The 15,950-nt window shown below is 41.6% G+C and overlaps 1 protein-coding gene across 1 annotated transcript; it reads left to right on the forward strand.

Annotated features, from left to right (window-relative positions):
• The first annotated feature begins 43 nt into the window (after positions 1 to 43).
• Positions 44 to 13,818, forward strand: gfod2 (glucose-fructose oxidoreductase domain containing 2). The gene is made up of 4 exons (XM_004543042.4): positions 44 to 151; positions 3,219 to 3,336; positions 4,788 to 5,148; positions 9,577 to 13,818. Exons 1-4 carry the CDS (start codon positions 117 to 119, stop codon positions 10,470 to 10,472), a joined length of 1,410 nt encoding a protein of 469 aa, XP_004543099.1. The 5' UTR covers positions 44 to 116; the 3' UTR covers positions 10,473 to 13,818.
• The last annotated feature ends 2,132 nt before the right edge of the window (positions 13,819 to 15,950 follow it).

Genomic DNA, 15,950 nt, shown 5'->3' on the forward strand with positions numbered 1-15,950 from the left:
CCCACAACGCTAACAACTTCCTGTTTATTTTTTAGCAAAAGTGAGGCGCTCTCCTTCGTACGACGACTAAATCCATCCGAGATTAGCCGGCCGCGGAGCACACGAAGCTCTTGCATATGATGAATTCACGGATGCTGTTTTATTTTCAACGGTAAATGTTTTTTCTTGTTCTTAGCTCTGTTATCAGGGTAATCGTCCACCACTGAGAACTAAAAGTCCCACAATTCCTTGCGCTTCCTGTCCATAACCGTTAGTGATATAACGCCTCTGCTGGTCAGTGTGTATAATGACACCGTTCAAGTAGGCGTGTGTGTAAAGAAAATACTATCAACGTGTTAAAAAACAACAAAATAACTTAATTAATTATTGATCTTTTTAAAACAAACGCTGTATTTTAATGTAAAACAATTATATTTTTATATAGATGCAGACAGACTTCTATTTTCTTCTCAAAGGAAAATAATTTTTAGAATCACAAACTAAGGTGTTTTCAGTTACAGCTGATGATTAACTGATTAAAGCAACCTAAGTCTAATTGGGGGAAAACTTCAAATACAGAATAACAATAGTGTAAAATTTGATTAATACATATGTGCAATCAGAAATAACCATGGAGAATAAAAAACTTTTTAGATGGAGCAATTTTATGAAATTCAAGTCTAATAATTTAATGTCCTGCTTTTTCTTTTGGCTTGCCCTTTTAGGTGTTGCTATAGCAGATCATAGGCCTCTGTCTCACCCTATAACTTTTATCCCCCTTAATCACACAATCAGCCATTGTCATCAGTAAATGTCATATTTTGGGGTGAAATCACCGTTAATAATAGCAACAGTGCATCCCCACCAGTATAAATATCTAATCAACTTACATCTAATAAGCATCCACAGAAGGTGTATTGTATTGTATTGTATCTTTATTTTGAACATGTTAAATTAGTACAACAACAGAAAAAAGAGACAAACAAACAAACACAGCAAAACAAAAGGAAAACAAAAAACAATAATTATAAATAACTCATAACATGTTCAAAAAGGAAGAAGCATAATCTTATTTAATCCCACCCCCTTTCACTATTTAGTAATTAATAGTCTACACTTTTTCTTCCTGTTTCCCTGTCCATCAGAAATTCTTCATTACAATTACATTACATGTTACATGTGTTTTTTATTTATTTATCTATTTTTATATTTTTACATTTATACTTTAAATATATACTTATATAAACATACTTGTGCACCTACACATATATACACATCACTGTTGTGAAAATAGTGGGTGAGAACACCCGATCAGAGCCCTACCTCCTTCCTTTACTTTGCAAAAACCACAATTTTGAACTGAGTCATGCTGGGACATTGCTTCAGTTCTTCACTCTATTCCACAGCCTCCCTCCACACACAGAGATGCAAAAACGTTGTCATGTTATACGGATACAAGGATGTTTTAAATTTAATTCCCCCTTCAAATTGTATCCCTGTTTCCTTTTAGAAAACAATTTGAGAATACTGTCAGGAAGTAGGTCGTTTATTACTTTATACATAATTTGTACTGTGAGAAAATGAACCAGGTCTGTGAATTTTGGTATTTTTGATTTTAAGAATAGCGGATTTGTATGATCTCTGTAGCCAGTTTTATGGATTATCCTTATGGACCTAGATTGATGATAGCAAACATTTATGAGTATTGCCCCAAACCTCTGCACTGTAATGCAAATATGGTGAAATCAGTGAACAATATTGAATGTTGGATGATTTGTGATCCAGATGTGTTTTACTTTACTTTACTCATGGTGATATATCATGTGTGTATTTTATGAGAATTTCAAAAAAGGTATCAACAGGTATTTTTCACTAATTTAAAGTTAGACTGATTTTCAGTCTGTTTCCTTGGATTGTTTGTTCATCTTTCCATGTCAGCTGCCACACTGTCCAGGTGGTAGTAACCATTATCATCCACCTGATGGCCTTGTAGATCACTCTTCCTGCACTCCTGTGCTGGTTTAGTGTTTGGCTGGTTTAGTGGTTGGCTGGATGGTTGTGGATTTGGACGCTGCAGGTGTCACTTTTCTGATCATCATCACACAGCTATTTCTGCAGATTTAGTTTATTATTTACACACTGTAAATCTGTAGTAGCCAAATAAACCTCATACCGTATTCATCTAACATCATTTCACAAAGTAAACACCAAAGTTTAAAAGCATTTTTAAAAATAAATTGTATTTGAAAAGGCTGAGGCAAAAGAATGTAAACCAAAGTCACCCCTGCCAACAGCAGCATTAAACATGAGCGCTCACACACACCTCTACAAGTTTAAAGTCTAGTGTGTTGCTCATGGTGCCAACAGATGAACTAAGAGTTAACAATGGGTTCTTATCAGGGAAAAAAGATACATTTAAAATGGTATCTGTGTTGCAGTAAGTAAGGTCCTGCTATTATACTTGCATCAGGGCACTTATCTGGTTATTTGAAACATATGTTACTGGCCCTCCATTCAAAAACAAACAAAAATCACTATTGATTCTCCACAAACAAATATTGAATATATATTTGAGTTTGTTTCTGTGAAATCTGTGCAATTGTAACTAATACTGTCAAATAAAATTAACCAGAATAAATTATCAAAATACATTTAACCGGAGACATTATATGAGAGGGATGTCACTAAAGTAACTGAAATACAAGGGAAAACACTGCAATAGCAAACGTGGTAGAATTAGGCTATAACTTTCAGAGAGTTTTAAGAGAGTTTTTAACCGTTTTAAACCTTAATTTCGTCTCAAAGCAAGCAAATTATTTTGTCGATATATTTAGATTGGAGTGGTAGCTACGCCTTGAGTTTTGGTAATGGTTAAAAATAACAAGTGAGATAACTGCTTTGGGGTAGACGACTGCCCACTTGGAAGAAGCTTTGAGGCAACTGTTGTTGCGATTTATATAAAACTGAATTGAAAATTTTTAGATTAAACGAGTGAAACTAGTCGACGTACTGAGGGATTTGTACAGGTAGCGCACTGAATCATGGGAAAACTATTGAAAGTTAAAGTAATGCCTTAACAGCAAGGGCACATATTTTATTCGTAAGACGTATTTCTACATTAATAAAAAATATCTTTAAAAGCAAGGTTTTGTGAAACTTTTAGTATCTTTGTGTTTAAACATAACGTGTTTCCTATGAGTCCCCCGTGTTGATTTTCCGCCGGTGACCTATCTTCACAGCTTTAGTATGTCCGGTTCCCGTCACAGTATTGCTGTTGCTGCTGAAGTTACCATTAGCAACTGGGCAGCGCCCGGCTCGACACCTTCCGACGTCGCTGATGTTGTGCTGCCAAATACAGTAGGTAGTTAACGTTTCCTTGCTTTTCACTTGGGATTTGTTTTAAATAATACCCGTTTGTAGATACTTTAACGCTAAACAGTGAGCCCGAGAAGTATCTGCGTTTACTGGGAGTTTTTTGTGCACGCTCTGCGGTTGTCTGGCCAGCTAGCTGAACGTGCTAGCTAACGTTATCAATAACCTGACTGTTTAGCTAGCTCACTGTGTGTGTAGGTGTGTGTGCACTTGTAGCAGTACGCGTGTTTGAAACGAAGACGTGGTCACTTTGAGGAAGTTTGCAGTGTTTTATGACATATGTCTGATCCCGAGCTACTACTTCTGATTCAGAAAGCGACGAGTCCGTGTGTCATGCCTTTGATATCTCATCTGTCTAGCTGACTCGGCACGGCACGGCTCAGTTGCCAGTGTTGTCGGTGTGTGAGAGACTTCAGCTGCATTCGGCTGCTTTAGCCTGGCGCGGATGCGGTTTAAACGAGAGAAGGTTCCCAAAGGTGGCACGGGTAATGCAGGTGCAGGGGCACGCAGACTTTCCTCCGTCACCCTTCTGTTGTACAGTCATCATGGCCACAGGGAGAGTCAGCAAGATAGACCTGCTCATTGTTCACCTATATAGCACTGTGCTAAATATGGACACACCCCGCATTTCTTTATATTTTGCTAGGAAAACGGAAAATAGGTACAGCAATTTATGGCTTGAGAGAAGTTCATACCTGAGCCAAAGCTGCTGTTCTCCTGTTTCTCCTCTCAGCATATTCCTTTCCTTTTCCCCCCTTACTTCTCCCTAAGAGTCCACATTCAGTCCCCAAAGACTGTAGTCTTTGTAGTGGTACATTTAGTTCATTTAATATTTATAAATCAATTTCACTTTTTACTTTGAATTATAAAGTTTTTGGAAAACCTCTGAATTAAAAGGATATGTTTTTTGTGTTTTTGTGTATGTTTTTCAGCTTAGTTGATTTTTATGCATATGTATTTAATGTAGATATGGCCTGCTATTTAAATCAGTCACCAGTCTATTATCATTCCAGATCAGGAAAACAAGGGAGTAAACTCATACTGGTTCAGGTGATTTCTAACTTTCAGAACAACATTAAGTGAGCGATAAATAATTAGATTGTTCTGGCTGCTGGTTTTTATGTTTAGCCTGGTTGAAAGACAAAAGATGACATTGACATTCAGTGGGTGTGAACAAGGAAAGGCATGTTAAGTATGTGGCAGGACACGGCATGAGAGCCTGTCACAGAGGTCTGATAAGAAAAACTGGGCTGAACTTTCATGAGACCTGCAGATACACTCAAAGCTGGGATAAATGGGTAAAGCACTTATTCACTACTCCTTCTCATTTCTTAGTGCTGCATTCACAAAGAGCTTTTTTATTTCCCAGGATTTTGTTATGTTATTGGATAAAGGTTGATCGCTCTTTAACTGTTCAATTGTTAATTGTTTTATAGGCTAAAATCAACAGCACAGGCCTTGAAAAGCTAGTGGATGATTTGCTGTTGAGATGCTGGAGTGACTGGCGATGGTTCACACATAGGGTCCCACTGAGCAGCTCTACCATGCTGCCGGGAGTCGGTGTGTTTGGCACGGGGAGTACGGCCCGAGTGCTGGTCCCACTGCTAAAAGCTGAAGGCTTTGAGGTTCATGCACTCTGGGGGCGAAGCGAAGAGGAAGCATGCTGCTTGGCAAAGGAGCTCGGCATCCCATTTCACACCAGCCGATCTGACGACGTCCTGCTGCATCAAGATGTTGACCTTGTCTGCATCTATATTCCACCATCCATGACAAGGCAGATAGCAGTCAAGGCACTGGGTAAGACTCCATAAACACAAATATAACATAATATAACACAGTGTGTTTGGCAGCATAGTGACTGAGCTATTAGCACTGTCACAGCATGAGGGGTTCAAATCCAGGCAACACTCTTTCATACAGTGTTTGTATCATCTCCCTGTTCTTGTGCAGGCTTTCTACAGGACCTCCAGTTTCTCCTACCACTAACCCTATTTAGTATGTCATGAAAGAAATCATCTCAAGAGTTAACACCCTAAATGAAGGTTGAAATATTAAGATTCACATGTTAGTATTGCACATTTCTTCCTCTTGCAATAATGCTTTCATGTTATCAGTGTTCTGGTACCAAATTACAAAATTTTAATGAAAGCATGCAGTGCTCTGAAACACTGACCAGTGCCTCATGCCTGCTTGTGGTGATACTTATTAATCAACTGAGGGTAAAGTCAAAGCTACAGTGAAGAAGAAACTCACACTGTGAAAATGGCAGACAGCACAGATAGCAGGGAAAAGCACATCGGTGGCATTATTAATCACACTAATTAAACTGAAAAATATTGATTACACACACAGTGTGGCGAATAAATATATAATTACTGCTGATAGCCTCATTAGGGACTTTTTTTTATTAGTTATACAGATATTTGATGTATCTTCTATGTTTGTTTTACAGTGTGTCCAGAACTGTAGGACTCAGTATCATGATATTGCTGTTATTTTGGGGAATGTATTATTAGTTGCTTCCACCTGTAATGACTATAATCCTAATGCAGCTCCTCTGGGGGTATCTCCACTTATCTTTGTGCTTCATCACAAGCCAAATGTGTCAGATAGAAACCCTTCAAGTTTCAGTTCTGGGTCTGGTTTCGATTTAGCACCCGTAGCTGTTTTCACACATGACCTCCATGGATTGTCAGTGTGGTAATTGCCCTACCTCATATGTAGCACACACCAGGTGATAGTCTACTTTAGATGCGTTCTCACTGCTGGAAATATTGCATTTGTTTAAAGCAAGGGAACTGCCTGGGTAGAGCATGCAAGAAGCAGCATACATGAGTGCCCACTCATTTGCTGGAACTTCACCAAACAATTATGTGTGCTGTTCCCACACGAGAACAGTCAACCATCACGCACCGTTTGTCCCAGTAGGCTGGAGATCGTTCAGTGTCCATTCTGACTACAGGGAGTGCAGAATTATTAGGCAAATGAGTATTTTGTCCACATCATCCTCTTCATGCATGTTGTCTTACTCCAAGCTGTATAGGCTCAAAAGCCTACTACACAGCAAAATCTCCAGTGTTAAATTAACACTGGAGAGTGTCTATATGGGTCCACACCTCTGAGTGTTAAATACAACACTGTTGAGTGTTAAATTAACACTTTTTACAGTGTTATATGTTTAAAAGTAACCTAGTCAGTTTTGAAGATTAACAAAGACTAACACTGAGCAGTGCTGGTTTTCTAACACTGGAATATTTCTAACATTTTGAGTTATTTTCCAGTGTTAGAAAATCAGCACTGCTCAGTGTTAGTCTTTGTTAATCTTCAAAACTGCTGGACATTATGAACAATGCTGGGCATCCTCTGCACACGGCCATAAACAATCAGAAGAGTCTGTTCAGTGACAGGTTGCTTCTCCCCAAGACAAGAACTAACAGACTTAAAAACTCCTTTGTCCCACACGCCATCAGACTGTTTAACTCCTCTCTGGAGGGGAGAGGGAGGGGAAACAGGAAACAGGAGGACAAAGGAGGGGGGAACAACTAAGCTGTAGTGCCTCTTCACCTCACTGTTCAATACCTTGTGCAATACTTTTTGTAAATAGTCAACAGTGCAATAGACTCAATACTTGAAATGTGCAATTCACTTGTATTTTTATTTTTATTCCTATTTATTCTATTTATCCCCTTTGTATATTTTATTTATATTTGTCTCTGTGTGTATATATATATATATATATATATATATATATATATATATATATATATATATATATATATATATATATATATATATATATATATAAAAATAAATAAAACAATTCTGTAACTGTAACTTCGGTCGTTGCTGTGCTTTTTTTTGGAAGTCGAATTTCCCAGAGGAACCCACCCGAGGGATTAATAAAGTTCTATCTTATCTTATCAAAACTGACTAGGTTACTTTTAAACATATAACACTGTAAAAAGTGTTAATTTAACACTCAACAGTGTTGTATTTAACACTCAGAGGTGTGGACCCATATAGACACTCTCCAGTGTTAATTTAACACTGGAGATTTTGCTGTGTACCAATTAAGCATATTAGGTGATGTGCATCTCTGTAATGAGAAGGGGTGTGGTCTAATGACATCAACACCCTATATCAGGTGTGCATAATTATTAGGCAACGTCCTTTCCTTTGGCAAAATGGGTCAAAAGAAGGACTTGACAGGCTCAGAAAAGTCAAAAATAGTGAGATATCTTGCAGAGGGATGCAGCAGTCTCAAAATTGCAAAGCTTCTGAAGCGTGATCATCGAACAATCAAGCGTTTCATTCAAAATAGTCAACAGGGTCGCAAGAAGCGTGTGGAAAAACCAAGGTGCAAAATAACTGCCCATGAACTGAGAAAAGTCAAGCGTGCAGCTGCCAAGATGCCACTTGCCACCAGTTTGGCCATATTTCAGAGCTGCAACATCACTGGAGTGCCCAAAAGCACAAGGTGTGCAATACTCAGAGACATGGCCAAGGTAAGAAAGGCTGAAAGACGACCACCACTGAACAAGACACACAAGCTGAAACGTCAAGACTGGGCCAAGAAATATCTCAAGACTGGTTTTTCTAAGGTTTTATGGACTGATGAAATGAGAGTGAGTCTTGATGGGCCAGATGGATGGGCCCGTGGCTGGATTGGTAAAAGGGCAGAGAGCTCCAGTCCGACTCAGACGCCAGCAAGGTGGAGGTGGAGTACTGGTTTGGGCTGGTATCATCAAAGATGAGCTTGTGGGGCCTTTTCGGGTTGAGGATGGAGTCAAGCTCAACTCCCAGTCCTACTGCCAGTTCCTGGAAGACACCTTCTTCAAGCAGTGGTACAGGAAGAAGTCTGCATCCTTCAAGAAAAACATGATTTTCATGCAGGACAATGCTCCATCACACGCGTCCAAGTACTCCACAGCTTGGCTGGCAAGAAAGGGTATAAAAGAAGAAAAACTAATGACATGGCCACCTTGTTCACCTGATCTGAACCCCATTGAGAACCTGTGGTCCATCATCAAATGTGAGATTTACAAGGAGGGAAAACAGTACACCTCTCTGAACAGTGTCTGGGAGGCTGTGGTTGCTGCTGCACGCAATGTTGATGGTGAACAGATCAAAACACTGACAGAATCCATGGATGGCAGGCTTTTGAGTGTCCTTGCAAAGAAAGGTGGCTATATTGGTCGCTGATTTGTTTTTGTTTTGTTTTTGAATGTCAGAAATGTATATTTGTGAATGTGGAGATGTTATATTGGTTTCACTGGTAAAAATAAATGATTGAAATGGGTATATATTTGTTTTTTGTTAAGTTGCCTAATAATTATGCACAGTAATAGTCACCTGCACACACAGATATCCCCCTAAAATAGCTAAAACTAAAAACAAACTAAAAACTACTTCCAAAAACATTCAGCTTTGATATTAATGAGTTTTTTGGGTTCATTGAGAACATGGTTGTTGTTCAATAATAAAATTATTCCTCAAAAATACAACTTTCCTAATAATTCTGCACTCCCTGTATGTTAAACATTTGCTGTGTCACATACAGCTTCATCAGGTGAGGTGTGGAAAAGTTCAGAGCTGTGTATGCAAACAGCTCGTGCCCTGAAGCAGCTGGGTGTGGCAGGTCAGATCTCAAACGCATTTCCTCTGTAACGTATTCTTCAGGGTTTGTTATTGACGTGTGATTAATGGTGATCAAAGCCTTGATCAACAGCAATTGTAGCTACAAATTAAAAAAAAAAAAAAAAAAAAAGAAAGAAAAATTCTGTCAGCAGTAGACTGAAGCAAATATAATCAACAAGGTTTCCCAATCAAAGGGGACTTGATACAGGGCTTTCTGTATCTGATGGAATTCCTAAGCGTTGACCACAGTTTCCTGTTTTAGTTGCAACTTCCTGAGTGTTTCCCTGCTGAGGGACTAATCCATGGGACCAATTCCAACGGCTAGTGAGGTCTGATTTAAAATGTATAACAAACGCTGCACTCACTAGATGCCATCACATTATTTTGGTTTATTCATACCTAATGAGTAAATGAACAGTAAAGCAATCAAATGCACACTCTGATAGATGCACCGAACTGAAACTGCTGCAGATCTGAGCTTATGTAAAAAATAAAATAAAATAAATTGTGTGAAATCTGTTCTCATTGGCTCTACGCCAAAGATCAGTGCAGTAAGTTAATAACTGCTCAATCTCCGTCTGTCTTCAGGTATCGGTAAGAATGTCGTGTGTGAGAAAGCTGCAACTGCTGTGGATTCATTCAAGATGGTCACTGCAGCCAGATACTACCCACAGCTGCTCAGCATTATGGGTAACACCCTGCGCTTCCTGCCAGCTTTTGTTGCAATGCGCCAACTGCTGGTGGAGGGATATGTGGGCGAACTGCAGGTGTGTGATGTCCGAGTCTATGGTCCGAGCCTGCTGGACCAGTCGTACGGCTGGACCTGCGAGGAGCTGATGGGAGGAGGCGGTCTTCACACTGTTGGCTCCGCCATCATCGACCTTTTGAGTTACCTGTCTGGCACACGAGCACACCGCGTGCATGGTTTACTGCGGACCTTCGTGCAGCAAAACGGTTTGATCCGAGGGATACGCCGCGTCACCAGCGACGATTTCTGTTTCTTCCAAATGTTGATGGGTGGGACAGGGTCCAGTAGCGTGTGCTGCACTGTGACCCTAAACTTCAATATGCCGGGGTCGTTTGTACATGAGGTTATGGTAGTTGGATCCACTGGGAGATTAATTGCCAGAGGGACAGAACTGTATGGGCAACGCAACGGGAGTAAAAGCGAGGAGCTGTTGGTAGGCGACAACGGCTGGGTGGGACCAGAGGTAAAAGAAATGCCCCTGCCTCTCCTGCAGGGCCTGAGCTCCATGGTGAAGGCGCTGAGGCAGTCTTTTCAGGCTAAGGAGGAGCGCCGGTGTTGGGCACGGGGACCAGTTGCCACTGCACCAACGTTTGAGGACGGTCTGTACGTGCAGACGGTGGTGGAGGCGGTGAAGCGGTCCAGCAGCAGCGGAGAATGGGAGTGTGTTGAGATCATGAGTCATGAACCTGATCCAAACCAGAACCTGTGTGAGGCTCTCAAGAGAAACAAAAACTAGATCTGTTAATTCACCCAGTGCGACTACTGCATGTCTGACAAAACGGAGCTCTGAATGTTTCAAGTCCGCTGCTTCGACCTTTTATGTGACACATGACTACTTGGCTTGTTTTTTTTTAACACACTTGTCACAATTTGAACTTCTTTTTTTTTTTTTTTTATTTGACTGTGTTGTGAATGCTTGAACCCTCACAGATGTGATTTGTTTGTACACTAAATTTGTAAACCACAGCTCTATTATTCTGATTCTCAACAGAAAACATTATCATAGCTATAAAGCTCATTTAAACGTGTTAAAAGCTCCCTGTGTCCCACCGACAGTCACCTTACGCTGCCTTGATTATCATTCTTAGCTTGAAGTTGTGGAGTCATGATTTCAGATTTTCGGCTAAAAAAGGATCTAGACCTATATTAGTTGTTAGCCAATAGTAGATTTTAATTTTTAAAAAATGGTTTTAGGTTGTTGGGTGGGTTTTTTTTGTTTTCAACTTATGAGCAGTTTCTTTAGATTTATTAATATAGAAAGAAAACAATTATGAAATCTGAATAAGTGCATTACCCCAGAACATCCCTTTTTTTCTGGTTATTGTTTTTAATTTTTTGTTGTTGTTGTTTTTTCTTTTAAAGTTTGGGTATCACCAGAGAGTTTGAGCTGAGTCTAATATTTCCATGACCACCGGCTGGCTCGCTGGCTAATAAACCATGCACCAGCAGGAACAGTTCATTGAACCCTGCAAGAAGTCAGTGGTTTCAGGGCAGATTGAAAAGAGTGTCTCAGTCATATCTGAGATTGTTTTGGCCTGCTGATAACGTGAGAGGGGTTAATGGGTACAGTATGCCTATTTTATCTGAATTAATAGTCTCAGCTTGTATATCCACCCTTTTTTGATGGTACAGCAGAGTTTTAGGATAGTTATTTTGTTGAGCCTTCAGCTCTGGGTCAAGGATCCTTTCCCCCACTTTGCAAATCCAGGTCTGTAAGTTTCAGCATATTGGTTGCAGTTCACCAGCTGACGCCTGTAGCTACAGAAAGATTTGTTCAAGCACCATTTTTCAGGTGATTAATGATGCTGTGTATTACTATAGGGAAACTGGAACACCATGTGATTCTCTACTGTAGATAAAATTTAGACTTTAATATGTTTGAATGGAAATATATTGGTGTTAATGTACACTAACAGCACCTTTCTGTAAAAGAGGGAGTGTTTACCTCAGCCATGACTGTGACCATCACAGCAGCCGCGTGATTTGACTAACAAATGACCCGTTGTGATTCTGATAGAACTCAAATTAGAGTAAGTATAATGGAGCTGTGTTCAGTTTACTTTCTATTTTATTTTTCACCATGTAATAAGTATATTTTAGACATTTGAAAAAAAAGAGGTTTAATAATGTGTTTGTTACAAAATGGCCATGACTTACATGATACCAGGGATTGAGTAAAATAAGCTATGTAGAGAATAAAGTAACAGTCTGTAGCAATGCCCCTGAATTCCCCACTGTAAATGTATACTGAACTATTACTCCTGTAAGCTGGAAAAGAGGATGTAGAAAGTGTACGGTTGCCTGCTGCACAGACAGAGCAGCAGTCACAGTTTTACCAAAGTACATTATAAAAATTCAAAATAAAAGCTCTACTCTAGGATGGATGACTCAGCCATGTCCTGTTACATAACTGAATTATGCCTCAGGGAGTTTTTAGTGCATACGCTTAGCACCTGTTTTTCCATTTTGGACTGATAGTATTCCATAAGGATGTAGACCTTATGGAATACTATCACCATGTTAAATTGGTATTTCCAGTTTATTTTGATGTGTATTTTCATAGACAGTATAACAGATGAACGAAGCTTTCAAGTCTAAAAATTGAAGCCAGCCTAGAAGTGCCATAAACGGAATTATTTTTAAAGGCAAAACCTGCAATACTGTGGGGGGAATGACCATTGAATTTGACCTGTGTAAACACTCTCCTGTTGAGTCACTCATTTTGGGTCACACTAAATAAATGATTACGTCTGTTTTCTAAATTTTGGTCATTCTTTGTGTCCGATAAAAAGATTTTTGAGGGTATGCTGGTTAGCTAGCAGCTTGTGATTGGCAAGCTGTTATGAGCATCACAGTAGCTATGTCCATCTTTTATACTGTCCATGGATTTATTAAATAGATTATAAGATGACAACAACATTGAAAATAAAAGCTAGGATGCTTAGGGGGAGTCATTCTCACATGCTCTGTTTGTTTGTTCGTTTCGGTTTTCTTCTGTGATGTTTTAGGCAAACAATGACTGCTGAGATCAAACGTCAGTTGATTATTTGGATTGTGTCTCAGGGAGTGTTTTGGAGATGTTCTTGGCACCTGATTTCCACTTCACACTGATCATAATCCATTTAACCAGAGAGCTTCTACTAGCCTTCAGGCTGCAAAGCAGAAAATTATAGTAGCAGCCGGCTCTTCATAGCATTCAGTGTTTAGTGGTAAACTCTGAGATGTATTGGATTCAAAGCCTGAGTGGTTTTAAAGTTTGTGTTTAAGGTGTGTTTACATTTGTTAAGCACTGAAGTAAATTGTAGATTTTTTTTTTTTTTTTTTTTCCAAACACATGTGGGGTCACCAGTCGTTCAGAAACTGTACTGATGTTTTTATTGAGTGAAATCACTGGATTTGATCTGTGTGAAAGTGTAAATGTGCTCCGAGCCAGACAAGCTTCACAGGTGTTGTAGTCACTCACTGCTTCTTACTTCTGCTGACTATCCTAACAAATCGTGGCTTCACTGTTGCTAACGCTGGTGTGGCAGGAAGTGACAGGGGGTGTGTACTGCTTTGGTCTGGCGTGTCTGTCCCCTTCTTCAGCACCACGCAGGATCTGCAGATATAAACAGATTCCCGTTACACTCTTACTTCATGGTGTCCCAACAGTGCTTTACAAAAACAGGAAGTTGAGTTTACATTAAGTGTCTTTATAAAACACAAAGCATGTCACGTTTGCCTGCAGGATGTTCCATAATCTGACACTGCTAAAATACATTCCAGCATTCATCATCATCTTCTTATCTACAGTTGTTTTGTTGTTTTTGCACTGAGAATAACATGATGCCACATATTTAATAAACAGCGTGATGCGTGTAGTGTCCAGCCAGCTCGCTGAAGAACACTTTTTGTATTTATTTGTAAGCTCAAGTGGAGAAAGTTTGCCATTTTTTGCTTTCAGCCTGTGAACTTCTTTTTAAACCTGTTTTTTTTTTTTGTTTTTTTTTAAAGCACTAATGTGTTGCTTTAAAGTAGGGAAACTGTAATGCTCATCTGCTTGACGGATATTTCCTTTAATAAAAACGGCTGCCTTTGTTTAACACCTGTTGTCTAATCTGAGTTTGTTCATTGTGTTAACTGTGAAGAAGCAAGGCAAGCTAAGCATAGAAAAGGAAAAAAAACCCTCCATCAACCTCGATGCTCCTCTAAAACATATAAAGTGAGGGTTACATTAGAATTATTGTGCTGTAATCTGATGGCACAGCATCAGCCACTCCAGCTTGTTTGAGAACATGTGGAGTGTGAGAATATGCCAAAGACAATCAATTTAAGAGATGCCAGTTTATCTTTTATTATTATCAAACTGTTGCAGTAAGAGAAAACCATTCCATTGATCTATACTAATTCTAGCAAGTGCAGGGCATGAGTCTTTTGCCATACTTTACTCAAATCTGTGTTCTACCCAACTTTATTCACTCATGAAATTACAAGAGTTCCATGGCTACATCTTTAAAACTCGAGTCAAATGTCAAACACCTTTAAAGAGCTCTCATTTGATGAGTGGATGGTGGGGTGGGTGCAGTTTTCTCTGTGGTGGGGTTGGGTGGACTGTCCCGGGCTCTGTGGGGCCGGGAGGCGCTGCTGCACTGGGCCCCGGTCTGGATGGGCCTGGGCCCCCTTTCCCTGGCGGGTCGCGGAGTATGGGGGTGCCTACTGGGGTCAGCGGGGGAGCTGGCCCCAGGGAGGGGTCACTTGCCCCTCCCTTCCTTCCCTCCCCATCTCCAGCTGCCTCCCTCTTCCCGCTCCACCACAACCACCCACACATGCAGGACCTTGGAGTAGGGGTATGTCACCAGGGTGCAGACGAGGCTACCCCCCCCCCCCCCCCCGTCCCCTTCTGGCTGCCTCTGCCTCAATTTTATCCCACAACTTAGACATTCACATTACTCACACTCTCATTACACATACATATAGGATCTTGGGGGTGGGCACGATACACGGAGTCCAAAGTACCATCAGGGTGTACACCCCACCCCTGGCGTCGTTGCCCACCTCTCAATTTTAAATACACGTAGACATTGAGGGCTAGCAGGAGGGACCATGCGCTTACCTGCTGCTCTCTGGCAGGTAGCTCCAAGCCCTCCTGGGTTTTAAATGCACCTTAGAACACAAATGCATCAACACTACAATGAGCGGGTGGAGGGAGGTTTGGAGTCTTCTCTCACCCCCGTTCTCTGCGACCTGCTGGAGCGGGGGGGCTAGGAGGAGGAGTTGGCCGTCCGACTGCGGTCTGGAGTGTGGGGCCTTCCTGCTGCTGCGGAGTCGGGGCGGTCTGCCTCCCCCCACCGCAGGGAAAAGGGTAACACCACCTGGGTCTGGGTGCAGTTCCCCCCTCCAGGGGCGGGGGCACCTAGACCCGGTTTGTAGAGTACGCTTGGGGAGTGTGATCGTGTGTACAGCGTCTCTTTATGTCTGTCTCCACGTTGGTTGAGTGTGGAGTAAGTGCATATGAGAGCATGAGGGTGGGAATGGATGTTTGTATCTGTGTGTGCCTGTATGTCTGTGTCTATATGTCAGGTTGGGTGTCAGGCGCCACCTCTCTGGGGACATCTCAGGCCCTCCAAGGTTTGGAGGCCTATCTCCCCCTACCACCACTTCCCCTGCCAGTGGCGGACCCCCTCAGACATCGGTGCGTTGGTGGTTCTCTGTGTCCGGGGATGGGCGTCCAGGTACACACCGGCTCACTCCTTGGCGGCCGCTTATCGGGGCCTGGAGCCTGGGGCTCGCTCGGGCCACTTCGGAGGTGGGGTGCCCCCGGCCTCTCGGCCTGGGGCTCGGTCACTCAGGCGCGGCTGGCTGCCGGCGGAGCTCACGGGCACGTCACTGCAACTCCCCCTGGCTTCTGCTCCACGGCTGCTGAGTGAGCCCTCATCTGGGACTCTCCTCAGCTCTTTCTGGGACAGTGGCGCGGCTGCCCCTCTGTTGGTCTTCCTTGGTCTCTTGTGTTCTGGGGGCCTCTGGATGTCTGGAGTTTTGATCTCCTCCATACCTGCTTCATGCCCTGGAGGACGGGGCTGTGGCCCCCCCACACCCTCTAGCAGATTATTACAAGAAGGAACCTTTTAAAAAACAAAAAACAAGCGCGTCCATGCTCACAGGTGTACACACGGGTGATCACACCCACAAACTGCACCCTTTTTGGCTCCTACCTCAGGGCACACTGTGTTCTGTT

Source organism: Maylandia zebra, linkage group LG1, assembly GCF_041146795.1.
Source record: "Maylandia zebra isolate NMK-2024a linkage group LG1, Mzebra_GT3a, whole genome shotgun sequence".
NCBI classification, from domain to species: domain Eukaryota; kingdom Metazoa; phylum Chordata; class Actinopteri; order Cichliformes; family Cichlidae; genus Maylandia; species Maylandia zebra.